This window comes from Aythya ferina (genome assembly GCF_964211825.1).
Source record: "Aythya ferina genome assembly, chromosome: 5".
NCBI lineage: Eukaryota > Metazoa > Chordata > Aves > Anseriformes > Anatidae > Aythya > Aythya ferina.
The window spans coordinates 55,141,624-55,156,146 of record NC_140301.1 but is presented as its reverse complement, the minus strand read 5'-3'; the positions used below and the strand labels follow the sequence as shown (position 1 = coordinate 55,156,146).

The window sequence follows — 14,523 nt, the reverse complement described above, 5'->3', positions numbered from 1 at the left end:
AAAAATCTATTATATGTTGTGAATCAGAATATTTTGTCTGGAGGAAACATACAAAGGGTAAAAAAACTACACCATATATGTACAGGGAAGAACAGCACTGAGATAGAAACGCTAGCAGTGTGGAGGGAGAGAGAGTTGCCCACTTTATATATAACATGTAATATAAATTCTTAAGAGGGAAAAAAAAAAAAAAGTAAATAATGAAGACCAGAATAAAGCAATGCCACTTGAACACATTAAAAACGAAAAATTTGCCTTGGGAGGAGAAAATTTAATTTTTCGGATCAACAAATTTTATCCCTGAGTCCCATTCAAATATTGACCTAGAAATACTGTCCATTGTTTTTCCAGAAGGCCCTTTCAATCCAAAATCTGCATGCTTGTTTAATTAATGTCAATAACAGAAAAAAGTTTTATCCATTTAGAACATACAGTCATGCAAAGTACAGCAGAAATTCAGGGAGGAGTACAGTACACAGTTCTAACGCTGAATGGGCAAAATTAGAGTTAAAAAAAGTTATCCAACCTTTCTTTGGATTTATTAATGATGCAGTGTTATTCACGAGAGATGCTGATTGACTGTCTTGGCACTGAGAACACCAATGCCAAGAAAACAATGACAAGGAGACGAAAGAAAAGACGGAAAGAACATTCTCCTTTGAAACTAAACCAGTATATGTTTTACCAAGGTTCCTTTGGAACTTGTAGATTTCTAAGATTTGTGAAGTGTGGCTTAAAAACAGACAAACAAGCAAAAAGATTGCTATTGTAAGAGAAACGAAACTTCAGAGCACTCAGTATTGCAAAGTAGGCTACTTCCCCTCCCATAAAGCAAAAGCAGGCAAGTACACCACTTCTATCATCCAACAGAGTGTTTTCAGCAGAACTACAGCTGGGAGTTAGTTAACAGTGCAGTAGATATCCCATTGCTAGCAATGGGATAAAGCATGGGAAAGCTGGTGTGGGAAGTCAACAGGTACCTGACCAATAACTGAAAGGTTGCACTGTCTTTGAAATAAAGGAAAACAGTAGTTAGAAGATGTGTATGCAATCACATCGTGTGTGTGTTTTTAATTTGTGACCATCAGTGTTACGCTGTGAAGCCAACACATAAGAAAAACAGAAACAAGCCCTGACTCCAGTTAAGTTCCAACATGGGAAAGTGATAGTAATATTTCACTTAAGAAATGTGAAATTGCTGTCATTTTCTTATGTGATGGCATTGTGTATTCAAATGGATTGTGTAACAGCCTGAAAAATTACGCTGTTTCTTCTAGTAAGTTGTGTAAGGTGGAGATTGGAATTATTTTAATATTAGGCTCATCAATTTACTTTAAAACCTCTAACACTTAATACATCTCCATGGCAAATGTGATTCCAACTGATGCAGCACTTTCAAGGAAACATTTAAACTGTGGGCAAACATGGCATCAAAAGGACAAAAGCAAAAGCAAAAGTTTATTGCCAGAATATTTCTACCAGTAAAAAGAAACCCACTGAAAAGCAATTAAACATCAGACCATAACCAGGACACTCAATCAGCATTAATCAACTCAGAGTTAAATTCAACTGCTTGGGATTCTTTAAGAAATTTCACCATTCAGGACAACAACAGAAAGGATGTTTTAAAGTTTTAAAACATTACATTTGGTTTTGATATGATCTTATGAAAAACAAGATATTACTCTTTATTTCTTAACTGATTCTGCAGAATTACAAAAAAGGCAAAGTAGATCAACCACGGACCAATGACGATACGATAGGCTGGTGAGGATTTGTGATGGTGATAACTGATCTAGGCTATTTTCTTTAACTGTGTACTGTACTTACCCCATTCCATTCTACGCTCATACTCACTTCCTCGCCTCCATCAGGCCCACTCTCGTATTTTACCACATCAACATTGAGGCTTTCTCGGCTTCGTCTTTTTTCTATGCTCTCAGGGTCATTCAGCACTTCAGCAACTCTCTGTTTATGAACATTGTCAAGACCCTGAGAATTTGATAAAGCAGAAAAAGGTTTTATTTTATTATTTGCTGTACTCATCTGCAATTCACACAAAATAACCATATCAACAAACAAGTCAAATACGCAATTCCATTGCTCTGAGTCTGCTTTCAACAACTACCTTTTGCATCTGAATACCTAATTCCTATACACAGTTGCATTTTATCTCAGATACTGCCATGACACAATACAGTATTATACCCTTCAGAAAGAAATACAATAGAAGATAAATAATAGAATAGCATAATAGAAACTAAGCTTATAATAGGCAGAACAGACTAGATATACAGACAATAAAGTATATTTAGGCATTCTTTAAAATAAGCTATCGATTACCAAGTAATCCTTTAGATATCTTTAAGTGATAAAATACTTTCTATGAGGTATTTCACCCTGCACTAAAAGTAGTGCAGGGAGAAGTCTTTAGCACAGAAACTAGAATAAAAACAAAGCCCAAATCACGTTCACTTTCTTTATAACAAACCTAGTCCACATCATAAATAATTTTTGCTGACAGGAAGAGATCCCAGAAGAATACCCTGCACATACAAAAATACTCTGCATTTTTTACTTTGCAGCATCAGCAGCAAATAAAAGAGGGCATCTCTAGGGCAAATCCATGAAGTCCAGCACAATGTAAAAAAGAATACAGAAACCATGCAGAAATTCTACCTATTCTGTTTTTCCACAATGTTACATTCTAAAACAGAATTTATAACTGCAAATTTTAAAAATAGGAACAGAAAAAGACAAACAAATGAAACTGATTCTAAGACTTGCACCGGTCAGTGATCACCTGCTCAGAACTAACCACACAGGCAAAAGATAGTTTGTCAGTATAAGCAGACAGTTATTCTTCACTGTGATTATATTAGTAAAAAGCGATGAAATCCACTGTTAATAGCTTACAAAAGCATTACATGTCACACAGGGTACTGGGTACACTATTTCTGATTTGAATGTAATCAGAATTTGGCAATTCTAAAAGGTAAACAATAATACACTTTTGACACATTCACTCTTAAATGCAGAGCAAATACATGAATAACAATGAAGCCTGCTGTCCTAGTGGCATGAAGAAATCAGGTTGTTGGATCCCAACAGCTGCTTTCCACTAACTGAAGAGTTGGACAGCCTTCCCTAATGGAATTCTACACACGCGGAACCATGAAACCAATATATAACAAGTGTGTATTTTCATTTCCATGAGGCCATATGGCACAGAAAAGCGATTTGAGTTCACAGACGGCAGAGTAGCATAGACTCAAAACAGCTTTTGTACCAATCCTTTTAGCAGCAGCTCATAAAAAGCATAAAGCTATTTTAATTCACCACTAAGGTGGTGATAACTCACATATGGACTTTAGGCTCTGTTCCAAAGCTATCATCTCATTTACCTCATGTATTTAAATAAATAAATAAAAATAATTATAAAAAATTATGAAAAACCACCACCACTACCAAAAAACAAACAACATATGAGGAGGAACTGCACTTTCCAAATTTGTTTGATTTTGTCAGGAAAGAAGAAGGGCAAAGAAAAGAACTTGACTGGTCTCCAAAAACCTAGCACGTACATCCCAGAAGCTAAGGCAAACAAAACATGCATGAAGGAGAACAGAGCCACGGAGGACTGATGCTTTTCCGCACCTAAGAACAAAAACACCTCTTTGCTTTTAGCTCAGAAGGGGAAAATGCATTAACCCTGCCTGTTCTTTAATGCCCTTAATAGAAAGGTAGTGTTCAATGCTGCTAGGAAGACAGCAATGTCTCCTAGATACCCAAGGCTAATGCTGCTTGTGATGTGACATATGAGACACTAACGGTGTATATATTACATTACACACCAATGAAGTTTTCTTTTCAATATGCAAATATAACTTCAAGCAATTTTTCTTTTCCTATACTATCATATTATGCCAATTTACCTTTGCTGTTATTACACTTTAAAAAAAATAATCAAAAAAATCACATGTAATGACAACAGTAAAACTAAGCACCAAAGGAAATACATTAAGATATATGTTGCAATGCACATTCATTTCTTATTTTCAAATCACATTTCAATGACAGACACACCAAAAGTGAACCATCAGTAAGAACGTAAAGTCATTCTCAATAAAATAAAGTATCTGTGTTGACTATTTCCCCCCACCCCTGAATTTTCCCTGATGAAGAACTTTTTTCCCACATTCATGCCTTGCTCTTAACAGTTTTTCCATTTATTTGGCAAACACTTTCTGGTTTTCCACCATTGTTTGTAGAAAAGTGAACTTGTGTCACCTTGTGTCAAAGAGAGCTATTGCTGAATTCACTAGGAGAGCAGGAGATTTGCCAGGTACCTTTTGCTCTATCACTTTTCTAAAAGTCTGCTTGTATAATGCACCATACACTGAAAAAAAATCATTCTTTAAATGGAAACTTCAAATTAGTATAATCAATTAAATAAAAAAGTACATTATCAATAAAGATATGGTCCATCATTTAAGTGATTTTACTTGAACTAAGAATTTAAGTTTAGAATTTTAGATGGCCACATAAAAAATGCTTCTGAAAAACATAGATCTTATTTACTATTTACTATTCCATAAGAAGACAATTAAAATTGAACTTTCCAAGTTTTTTTATTTGTTTTGATTTTCTTATTTTTGCTTTCCATCTCGACCATCCTTGTTTGCTTGTCCAGCGTTACATACTTTCATATTAGACATTCTATGAAATCATTTGAAAGGAAAGGAAGAAAACAAAAGCACTTTCCTATCTTTTAACACTGAGAAAGGGTTACTTGAACAGGAGATTTGACAACACAGAGACAGCCTTAAAAAAAAGCGAAGCAGTCTTCCTCAAACTTGAATCACCATCCTATTCTCTGCAACTGATAGGTTTGTAATGGTCTTCCAAAGGTTAGAGTCAAGCAGTCTGCACCAGTCACAGTCAGTGAGGGGCAGAACAAGAACATCTGTAAGTTTGACAGCTCATTATTAGCAGTGCATCTCAGACAGAACAGCAATACTGGCAAAGGAGATTATCAACACAAACTCTCCATTCTCCCTTAGCTACAGTTCATCTCCCAGGGCATGCATCCAGCTGAGGACTGCTGGCCAACACAAGGTTCTCCACTTTTCCATTTTCCACATAATTTCACCCACAACTTCAATCATGTCCCAGGTACATGGTGTCACTGCCACAGCAATTAACTGTTTGGATGGTATTGATTTATCACTAGATCAGACTGAAATTCAAGGGGGACACCAGGCACCAGCCAGCGAATAGCTAAATGTTTATATATTCTGCATGTATGATAGATACTGAAGCTGAAAGTCTGCATAACCATAATGTAGAGATAGCACTGAGGGGAATTTTCATACTTGCCTGTTTACGAGATCTCATTGCTGCCTCTTCTAATGTTTCAGCAGCTTCAAATTTGCCTTGCCGTCTGTAAAGTGCTCCAAGGTTCTTTAAGGTAGTTGTTACTGTTGGACTATTTAAAAATTAATACATTAAATTCTTTATTAGTTTGCGAATTAAGAAAACATAAATGAATATATCCACATTTTTTTGCTATTATTAAACCTGAAATATACCATACCTTATTCATGTACAGGAAGTATCTGTTAAGCCATTTCAAACTGCACTACTAGCTCACACTAGGATTAGTCAACAGCTCTGTACCTGAACATTAGTCACAAGCCTCTAGAACTACCCAAGAGAAAACTGGAGTGCCATATCCTCATGTTTCTGAGATGCATCTCCAAAGGTTAAAATTTAGTTCAATCTTGATGTGTCCAGCTGAGTAACTCCGAAGCATCCAGAAAATATACATGCTCATACTTAGTGACTGTTACTGTAGCATGCATTAGTCACAAAACAAATGAACAATTCCTTTCATCAGTTATTAGTATCTATTTTCAGTTTCTGTGCAAACTAGGTTTGAACAATAAAACTAAGGAAAAAGATAACACATTTCATTACCAAGTCTCACTCCAAAACAGACGTTTTTGATTCAATGGCACAATGAGAGTTAGAATTAGCTCAATGGCAATATTGTTGCTTGAAGGTTTGTTTGCTCCTATAACAGCAGAGGAAGGATTTCCTCATGCATTAGAACAAACTAGAACATGAAAAACAAACCAACAAAATACATGGCACCTGGAGCTCAGAGCAAAATAACAGGGCAGATTTCAACAGTACAAAGGTTTTTTTGCTTGTTAAAAGCAAGAATTCAAGTAGTGAAGAAAGAAAAAACCCTCACTGAACATCACTAGTACCGGCTTGCAGGCTTTTCTTCATTCACTGTACCATGTCATACATTAAAAAGACAGTTAAGGAACAAAATTAAGACAAACAAAAAACATTTCACCAACTATGATGCAAACTGAAATGCTTGTTACTTGTCTTCCATTTTAAAATACACAATTTCGTTCTCACAAAACTAATATTCTTCAGGCTTTAGAAACTCAAATAATGCAGAAGTGTAGCAATTTATTTTTTCTTCTGCCAGCTAGAAACCCAAGGCTCAGTTATTTTAATGTGTTCAGCTCTGGAGCCCTCAGCACAAGAAGGTCATGGACATACTACAACAAGTCCAGAAGAAGACCACAGAGATGATCAAGGGGCTGGAGCACCTCTCCTATGAACACAGGCAGAGAGAGCTGGGGTTGTTCAGCCAGGAGAAAAGAAGGCTCCAGGGAGACTTTACAGCAGCCTTCCAGTACTTAAAGGGGGCCTACAGGAACGCTGGGGAGGGACTCTTGGTCAGGGAGTGGAGTGACAAGGGAGAAAAGGGACAAGGGAGAATGGCTTTAAACTAAAAGAGGGTAGATTTAGATTAGATATTAGGAGGAAATTCTTCACTCTTGAGGGTAGTGAGGCACAGGAACAGGTTGCCCAGCAAATCTGTGGATGCCCCATCCCTGGAGGTGTTCAAGGTCAGGCTGTATGGGGCTTTGGACAACCTGATATAGTGGAAAGTGTCCCTGCCCATGACAGGGGGTTGGGATTGGGTGATCTTTAAGGTCCCTTCCAACCCAAACCACTCAATGTTTCTATGATTATTTGCATGGTCTCCCTTTTTCTTCTGGTCTTCTCTACAGGTTTTGTTGGGGCAATGTCAGAGAGAGCATGTATGCCAGCCAACTGTATAAAAAGAAAGGTGACCTACACTAGATCTCATCAGCCTAGATTAAAAGCAGCCTCAGGACATGAAAACTGCTACTGTCTGTGCTCCTGAAACCCAGTTTTGGGCCTGAATATTTAATACTATAGTTTTTGTAGCCCCAAGCAAGTTGCTGGTTTGTTTTCATTTTGAACATGCTTTAAATCTGACATTGTTGGATACTGCGTGCTGCTATCTGGTTTGTCCTGTAAAAAAAATACCTACCTATCCACTTTGCAAGCTTTGTACCAGCCACCATATTCTCCAAAAGATGTGCCATCTTTTTGTTTTCCCTAAAAAACAAAAATAACAATATTTAAGTTATAAATCAATTATTTTTATTTAATAAAAACTCCATAAAAAGATGATGACAACGGCCTTACTTTGCATTCTTCCCTCTCTTCTGCATGCATCCAAATAGGTTTATTTTCATCTGATGAAACAGAAGAAAATACTTTATAGAAGTACAAAGCTACAAAGCATTCATTGCAATATTTTCACCCTTCTGAAATAAGGCTGAGAACCACAGAGTTATACGACTACCGCAACAGAGAAAATCATTGTCTGTACTACAGAAAGTAGCACAAGATCAATAAAACTTTCTTCTCTTACAGTTTTCCAAATCTGTCTTTTTGTTATCTGAACTTAGGAACAGTTACTTCTGAGAAGCTTTGAAACCCATACGTATTGACATCGATTTGTCATGCGCCTAGTTATGTGCTAGCAAACACACATTTTTTTCTCTTATCGTACCAACTGTTTTGACATCCGAGTGGTGCATATGCTACCATCAGAGAATGCAATGAAAATTCTTCTCTCTGATTTACAGTTGATGATGAAATGCATTTGACTCCAATGCACAGTGTAAATTACAGTAAATGACATTTCCCCCCATTCTTTAATTGTATTAATGAAGGACTTGTATTAACGATATATTTATAATGTCATTAAAAATCTGTACTGACTTTTCTGTGAATGAAAAGTGACCTATTTTTTTGACTCTATAAAAATAGCAGAATTAGTTTCTGTTGTGCATAAATTATGCCAGAAATATGATGCATAAGACATAAACGTAAACAAGTTTCCCTCATTTAAGAAAAACTCTCCTGTTGAAATAAACATTATTGTTGTATCTAAACACTTTCTTATGATGTGTTTTGCAGTACTTCAATGCATTTGTAATCTCACTTTTTAAATCTGCCTCAAGCAGACAACAATTTTAACCAGGATACAATTGCTCTCCCACAGATTTTACTTCTTAACTACAAAAAATCAAATACACATTCAAATCTAGGGACTAAGTTACTTACCATCTACAGAGCCAAATTCCCGTTCATGAGCACGAGTAAGAATCTCTTTGTATAAAGTTTCTGCTTGCTTAAATTTGCCTTGTTTTAGATAGCAAGATGCCTAAAAACAAAATACCCCCCCCAAAAAAGGTATCAGCACACTGTTTTATTTAGGTTCGATAAATAATATAACAAATACATTCTGAATGAAGGTATGTTCAATTCATCAAAAAATGTTACTTTTTCTTAGATTTATTTATAAAAGGCTTACCAGGTTATTCTTTGTTTTTGCAACATTTGGATCATCTGGTCCCAGCTTAGTTTGGTAAATCTCCAGTGCCCTCTGATAGTAGTATTCTACCTCTTCGTATTTACCCTGGTTCTGGCATAGTAAAGCCAAGTTATTTAACTGTTTGGCAACATCAGGGTGATCTTTCCCCAGCACCTGAAAAATCAAAAAACTTGTATTAAAACATTCTCCAGTCATTATATCGGGGTTTAGAAATGCATTAGTTAGACATGACCCATTGTATTTTATTCCTCAAGAACTGCAACATAAGGATGATGAAAGCAAATCTTGCAATAGAAGGACATGAAAACCACTCAATTCTATTACAAACTGAGAAGGCTGTAGAACAATTTGCAATAAGATCTATGCTATATGTGTTATATTATGCGAAGAAGTCTGAAGATGCAGATACTCAGTCACAAGGACTAGAATAAATATCCACAGACTCAGAATAACCAAATTAAAAGCTTTACTGATATTTATTTTTTTTAATTACAATACTCTTGTCAAATCAAAGATTATTCAATCAAAATGAGAGAAAAAGGTAGAGAGGTTTATTAGAAAATACATAATTTAGAATATACCCAGAGTGCTCTAACAGCTCTGTAGGACTACTGAAATTTAATACCGTTTTGTACTTCAGACATTGGTAACTACCGTGATTAATCTGACAGATCCATCCAAATAAAACATAAACCAAATGTAAGGATGTTTACTCCCACCCTTACAAAAATCCATTCAAAGGTGCTCTATTTTTTTCAGTCATACCTTTTCTCTGATTTCCAGAGCTCGCTTACACAAAGGTTCTGCTTCTTTGTACTTTCCACGTTTACCATAAAGTACTGCAAGATTGTTTAGAGTTGCTGCCACCTGCCAACAGAATAGAAATATTACTTACTGGAATTTGCAGATACAAATATCTGACAAATACCATCAAAATTAATGTATCTGCAATGCACTGATGCTTTCAAATTTTCCACAATGCAGACCTCTTGAAATTTGCAAATAAAGAAATAAACATTGCCAAACAATACACACGTAAAAAGAAATCTAAAAACAAAAACAAATAAAAGCATAAAATAATTCATTTGTGGAAATGACATTTAGTACATTCTTGTCTTACAAAGTTACCCATCAAAATTATACTCAGATCCACCTCACTTTGACACAGGCTGCATGATGTGAGATACCCCAATTTTAAACACCAAGTACAAGTGTTTGATTTATGTTTCATTTAAAGGCAGCAGCAAAACAAATCAGAAGTATGCTTTCATTTCAAGTTTGAGAAAGTGATTTGAGTAAGCAAATTTAAAATCTTTCTTCACAAATTAATCTCCCATAGAAGATCCATGCAATCTGATCCAAAAATCAAGTAAGTGCAGATGATTCGTGGTGAAACAGCATCAAATATAACCTTCAAAAGGCACATTAAATATTTAAGAGAAAATGAAGAAATTTACAGTGTGACCTCCTACCTGTGCTGCTTAGAGATAAGCCAGGTCTTAAAAACTTTCCTGTTGAGTTTAATATTAGAATGAGTTGGGGGGGAAAAAAAAAAAAAAAAAAAAAAAAGCAGTCAAAAACACAACTAAAAACATGATGTTGCATGTATACAAACCGCTGGATGATCTTTGCCCAAAGTCTTTTCACGGATAGCCAAGGCATCATTCAGGAGATTTGCTGCGTCTTTGTACTTGTTCTGGTCTCTAAATTTTAAAAAGAGTCATAATTAATATCGGGGATTCAGAAGAGAAAATCATAACAGTGAAGCTGGCTTCATTACTGGCCTAAAGACTGGCTACTACAAGAGAAGAGTAACTGAGAATACATTCAGGAACCAGGAAGTGAAAACCTGAAGCCCGTATCTGTAAAGTAGCTGGGAGATCGAGGACCTTCCATTCTCCAATTTCTGTCTCTAGATCATCTGTAAGTGGGTAATCAAGACATGCCCCCTCGGTAAACCAAATAAATAAGCAAGCTTCACTCTCAAAACAAAAACACAGGCAAAAATGCAGCAACTTGTTTGTCTTTTAGCATGCGTAGACATAAATATTGCTGAACCCTCTTGAAGGTTTTAATAAAAACCAGGGAATGGAAAATAAATGCTGAACGCTGACAGCCTATAGCCAAATATTAAATATTTAGTTAGCTGACATTTATCTGTTGCTATACAAACCTGTACACCAAAGCAAGTATGTTCAACATAGTGGCAACATCGGGATGATCATGACCTGAAGTCTTCTCCAGATCTTCAAGAGCTTGTTTACAAAGAGGTACAGCAACCTCATATCTACCTTGGGATGCGTACTGAATAACAAGATTATGAAGGGTCCTTAATCTTGCTGGAATTTCATAGCCACCTTGTTGGGCAGCAGCTGCTGCACTGCTATGCTGCTGTTGAACTGAAAGAAATTCACAAGATTTTAAGTTGTTTTAAAAGATGACCATAACTTGAAAACATTTAACATTACTGCACAGTGACACAGAACGAGACTGAATTGTATTCCTTCAATACAAAGCATTGGTGCTAGAACATGCTTCACAGCAGTTATACTGTCTTGAACTATGACAGCAGAAAAGACCATTTCATTCTTCATATTCTGTCCTTGCTTTATAAGCAAGGGTACTGTATTAATATTATTTCACTTTTTTCAGTTGAAAGGGTCAAATCAAATAAATGAAGAAAATAAGAAACCATTTCAGCTCAAATTATTAACAGTTCTCAAGACTGTATCATAATTTTACACTCGGAAATACTGAAGTTTTCCTGTGGAAGGAACACTAACACAGAGAAGTCAAGTACCTGCAGAAAAGTTCAACTGATTTATTCTTTTTTCCTTTATTCTCCTTCTCTAAATGTAGATTTTGTTTGCTTCCCTTTGCTATAACAGGAAATAATTAAGGTTGGCATAAAAAGGATTAGAACACCTTGGATGCCAGGAGTAATAATTACAAGAGAAAAGGCACCAAGACAAAGCCAGTGTCAACATTTTGGTTTTATTTACTAACCTTCAGGTTTAGCCACTTGTTTTCTACTAGCTACTAGGTTTTGGTTGTTTAAACCCCCTTCACATTCCTCTTAAAAAGAAACTCGTTTCTCTTCAGCTGGGAGATTTCAGGAAAGATTGAGGAAAATCATCTCTTACTCATTTTCATTAAATTCTAGGCAACACACAGGACAAGGGTTCCAGCCATGAGCTTTTCTTCTCTCTTTTTTATTAAAGGAAAAACACTCACAGCAAATGAGAGTCTTTTTACTTCAGTGGAATCATACAACTCTAAGCCTACACCCACAATTACTGCCTACTGAAGCATTTGATTATTTTTTCCTGGAGGTCAAGCAAACTACTGAAATGTCACCCTCTTCTTCGGTAAAGCAAAACAGTAAAATGACAGATGGACTATGCAGGTATAGAAACAGTTTTGCCACACAACTTTCCTAGTATAAAATTCTAGATAAGGCAGGATGAACTCAGGATGGTGCTCATGCTCAACACTAACCTCTTCTACTCTCTTCAAATCCTCCTTCCATTGCTGGTGTTCACTACCATGCTATCAAGCATGCAGCGCACCTTGAGTATGAGTCCATACTGGAAATTCAGAACTCTGATTACCAAGGTGGGGTGAGTCAGATATTTTTTCCTGTCATTTATCTACTGAGAATCATACAATCATACACCACCAGCACACTGCACATACGCTACAATATCAATACTTTATATAATACCAGCTTTACTACCATAAGAGAGGCAAAATATTTCATTAAGCAAAGCTTATCTATCAACATCTTCCTTCACCCTCTAAATCAAACTTCACTCCACCCACTTTGATCAGTCCTTCTGACCTGAAGACAACATTTCTAGAATGGGTAATAAATTAAGGAAGACAATCTTAGCAGAAGATTGCCTGAGAAAGACTTCATGCTGTAACCTGCCCTAAAATGTTAAATCGGATAATTTAAAAGATCATTAACAGAATTTACCATCTGGGCAGACCATCAGAAAGCTTCACTCTTTCAGAACACGCCTCAGTCACTCTGCCACTCTGAGACCCACAAAGACTCTATGACCAATTTGGTGCTGAAGTCAGCTCCAAGAATTTTGCAACAGAGCTAGTAAACTGATTAAAAACCTAGGCCCTACACATATCGATCATCACAATCAGCTTTCTGGCTTTCCTGTTTCCTTATTCTAGCAGGGCAAGAGGCATTCAACACTCCACTCTATTCCAAAAGCCCCTAAGCATGGATTTGTTTTTCAGATTAGCATCTTTAGCTTTGGCACTGAAGAGATACATTGACATTGTAATTTGAAATGCACTTACTTCCTTGACCTTGGTCATCTTCATCATTGGGAAATAAGTCATCCAAAGGCTCTTTGGTGGAATCTGTATCTTTATCCTCCTATAGAAAAAAATAATAAAAATGTTACACTATTAAACCTAATGCATAAAAGGACAAGTCTATTTAACCTGCATTGTTAAAGGAACTCTCCAGTTCCAGACCTTTGGAATTGTCGAGAATAACATTGCTTGTAGAAGTTTAATTATGTTCAAATGTATTTACACACTCTGTCCTGAAACAATATGGGACACCTTCAGGAGAGACAGGAATAGAAATCAGGTCTCCTAGATTTCAGTCTTAATTTAAGCACACAAGAACACATTTGTTACTCTTACGAAGACATCATACCTACAGAAAGTACCCATGGAAGAGTGAACACTACTAAATACACAATTGTCCACTGTACTTTGAAGTCATATATGCAGTTAGAGATGAGCAAGGGAGAGAAAAAAAGAGATTCATCTCCTGAAGGAGAATAAATTTGCACCAGCAACTTTAATTCTGTCACATCAATTTCTGAGGACTCAATTTCTGCACAAATAACAGGATTTTGCAATTGTGATCTGTAAAGTTCAAAAAGAAAAAAAAAAAAAAAAAGCACTTGGAAGGAAGTTCATCTCCAATATTCAACTCCTGGAACCATACTAACTTCTACAAGATCTATCAGCGTATATTGATTTTAAGCATCCAAAGATCATTCAGACTTCCACAATCACATAAAACAAAGAAGCAGATCATCCCCTCATCCTGTTTCCTATATATGGAACCTACATAATATTAACATTTCTGAGAACTTCAAATATTTATCTCAGTAAGTAGAAAATCCAAGAGCACATTCCTTTTTTCTGGCTCACTATCCAGCATCTTTTTCCGTGGATGAGAAAAGGGGATTTGCTGTTTTTGGCATTCAAGCTCAATGGTGGCAAAGTTGGGTGCTCTGCAAAATAGCAGATTGATGAGACTGAACTTCCCACCTGAGATCTTACTTCAAGTGTGCAGATTCCAAGCTTATTGTGAGTATACACAGTTGGCAAAAGGTTAACAGAGACTGTCCACATGGTTAGTGAAACTATAATGATGCTTTGCTTACTTCATCCCTATGTGCAATTTCAAATAATGGTGCTATTTACATCATCTACAGATTATAGTTCAACTTGTAGCATACCGAAATCCCAGCGCTTCCTCCTCTGAACTGTTTTCTTCTCCTTAAAGAAAGACTACCTAACAGACTTCACTGGCAGTATTCAACTACTAATACCAACTCGTGAAATACCACTGAGAAGTTCTGCATGCATCTGACAAAAACAGCTCATGGTACATGAAAAGAATTTGGTCAAGCAATTGGTTAAGCAAGACCAAAATGCATACGCTTTCACCCATTATATTCCTAAGATAGTTGGTTATGAAAAATTGTCCTTTCCAAGACATGGCTGAGTACATC

At 36.2% G+C, this 14,523-nt stretch overlaps 1 protein-coding gene across 5 annotated transcripts in view; it reads right to left on the bottom strand.

Moving 5' to 3' along the window:
* Positions 1-14,523, bottom strand: part of KLC1 (kinesin light chain 1) — a gene marked incomplete at its 3' end in the record, with an annotated part of 50,057 nt that overhangs the window by 14,761 nt on the left and 20,773 nt on the right. For 3 of the 5 annotated variants that reach the window (XM_084521825.1, XM_084521827.1, XM_084521828.1), the window contains exons 4-13: positions 13,064-13,142; positions 10,917-11,142; positions 10,359-10,446; positions 9,509-9,610; positions 8,723-8,896; positions 8,473-8,572; positions 7,546-7,595; positions 7,388-7,455; positions 5,380-5,488; positions 1,858-1,992 (exon numbers count right to left, since the gene is read on the bottom strand). In XM_084521825.1, the coding sequence (XP_084377951.1) occupies positions 1,858-1,992; positions 5,380-5,488; positions 7,388-7,455; positions 7,546-7,595; positions 8,473-8,572; positions 8,723-8,896; positions 9,509-9,610; positions 10,359-10,446; positions 10,917-11,142; positions 13,064-13,142 (1,131 nt within the window). Of the gene's footprint in view, positions 1-1,830; positions 1,993-5,379; positions 5,489-7,387; positions 7,456-7,545; positions 7,596-8,472; positions 8,573-8,722; positions 8,897-9,508; positions 9,611-10,358; positions 10,447-10,916; positions 11,143-13,063; positions 13,143-14,523 lie in introns of all 5 variants that reach the window. The other 2 variants (XM_084521824.1, XM_084521826.1) reach the window with 1 other exon arrangement.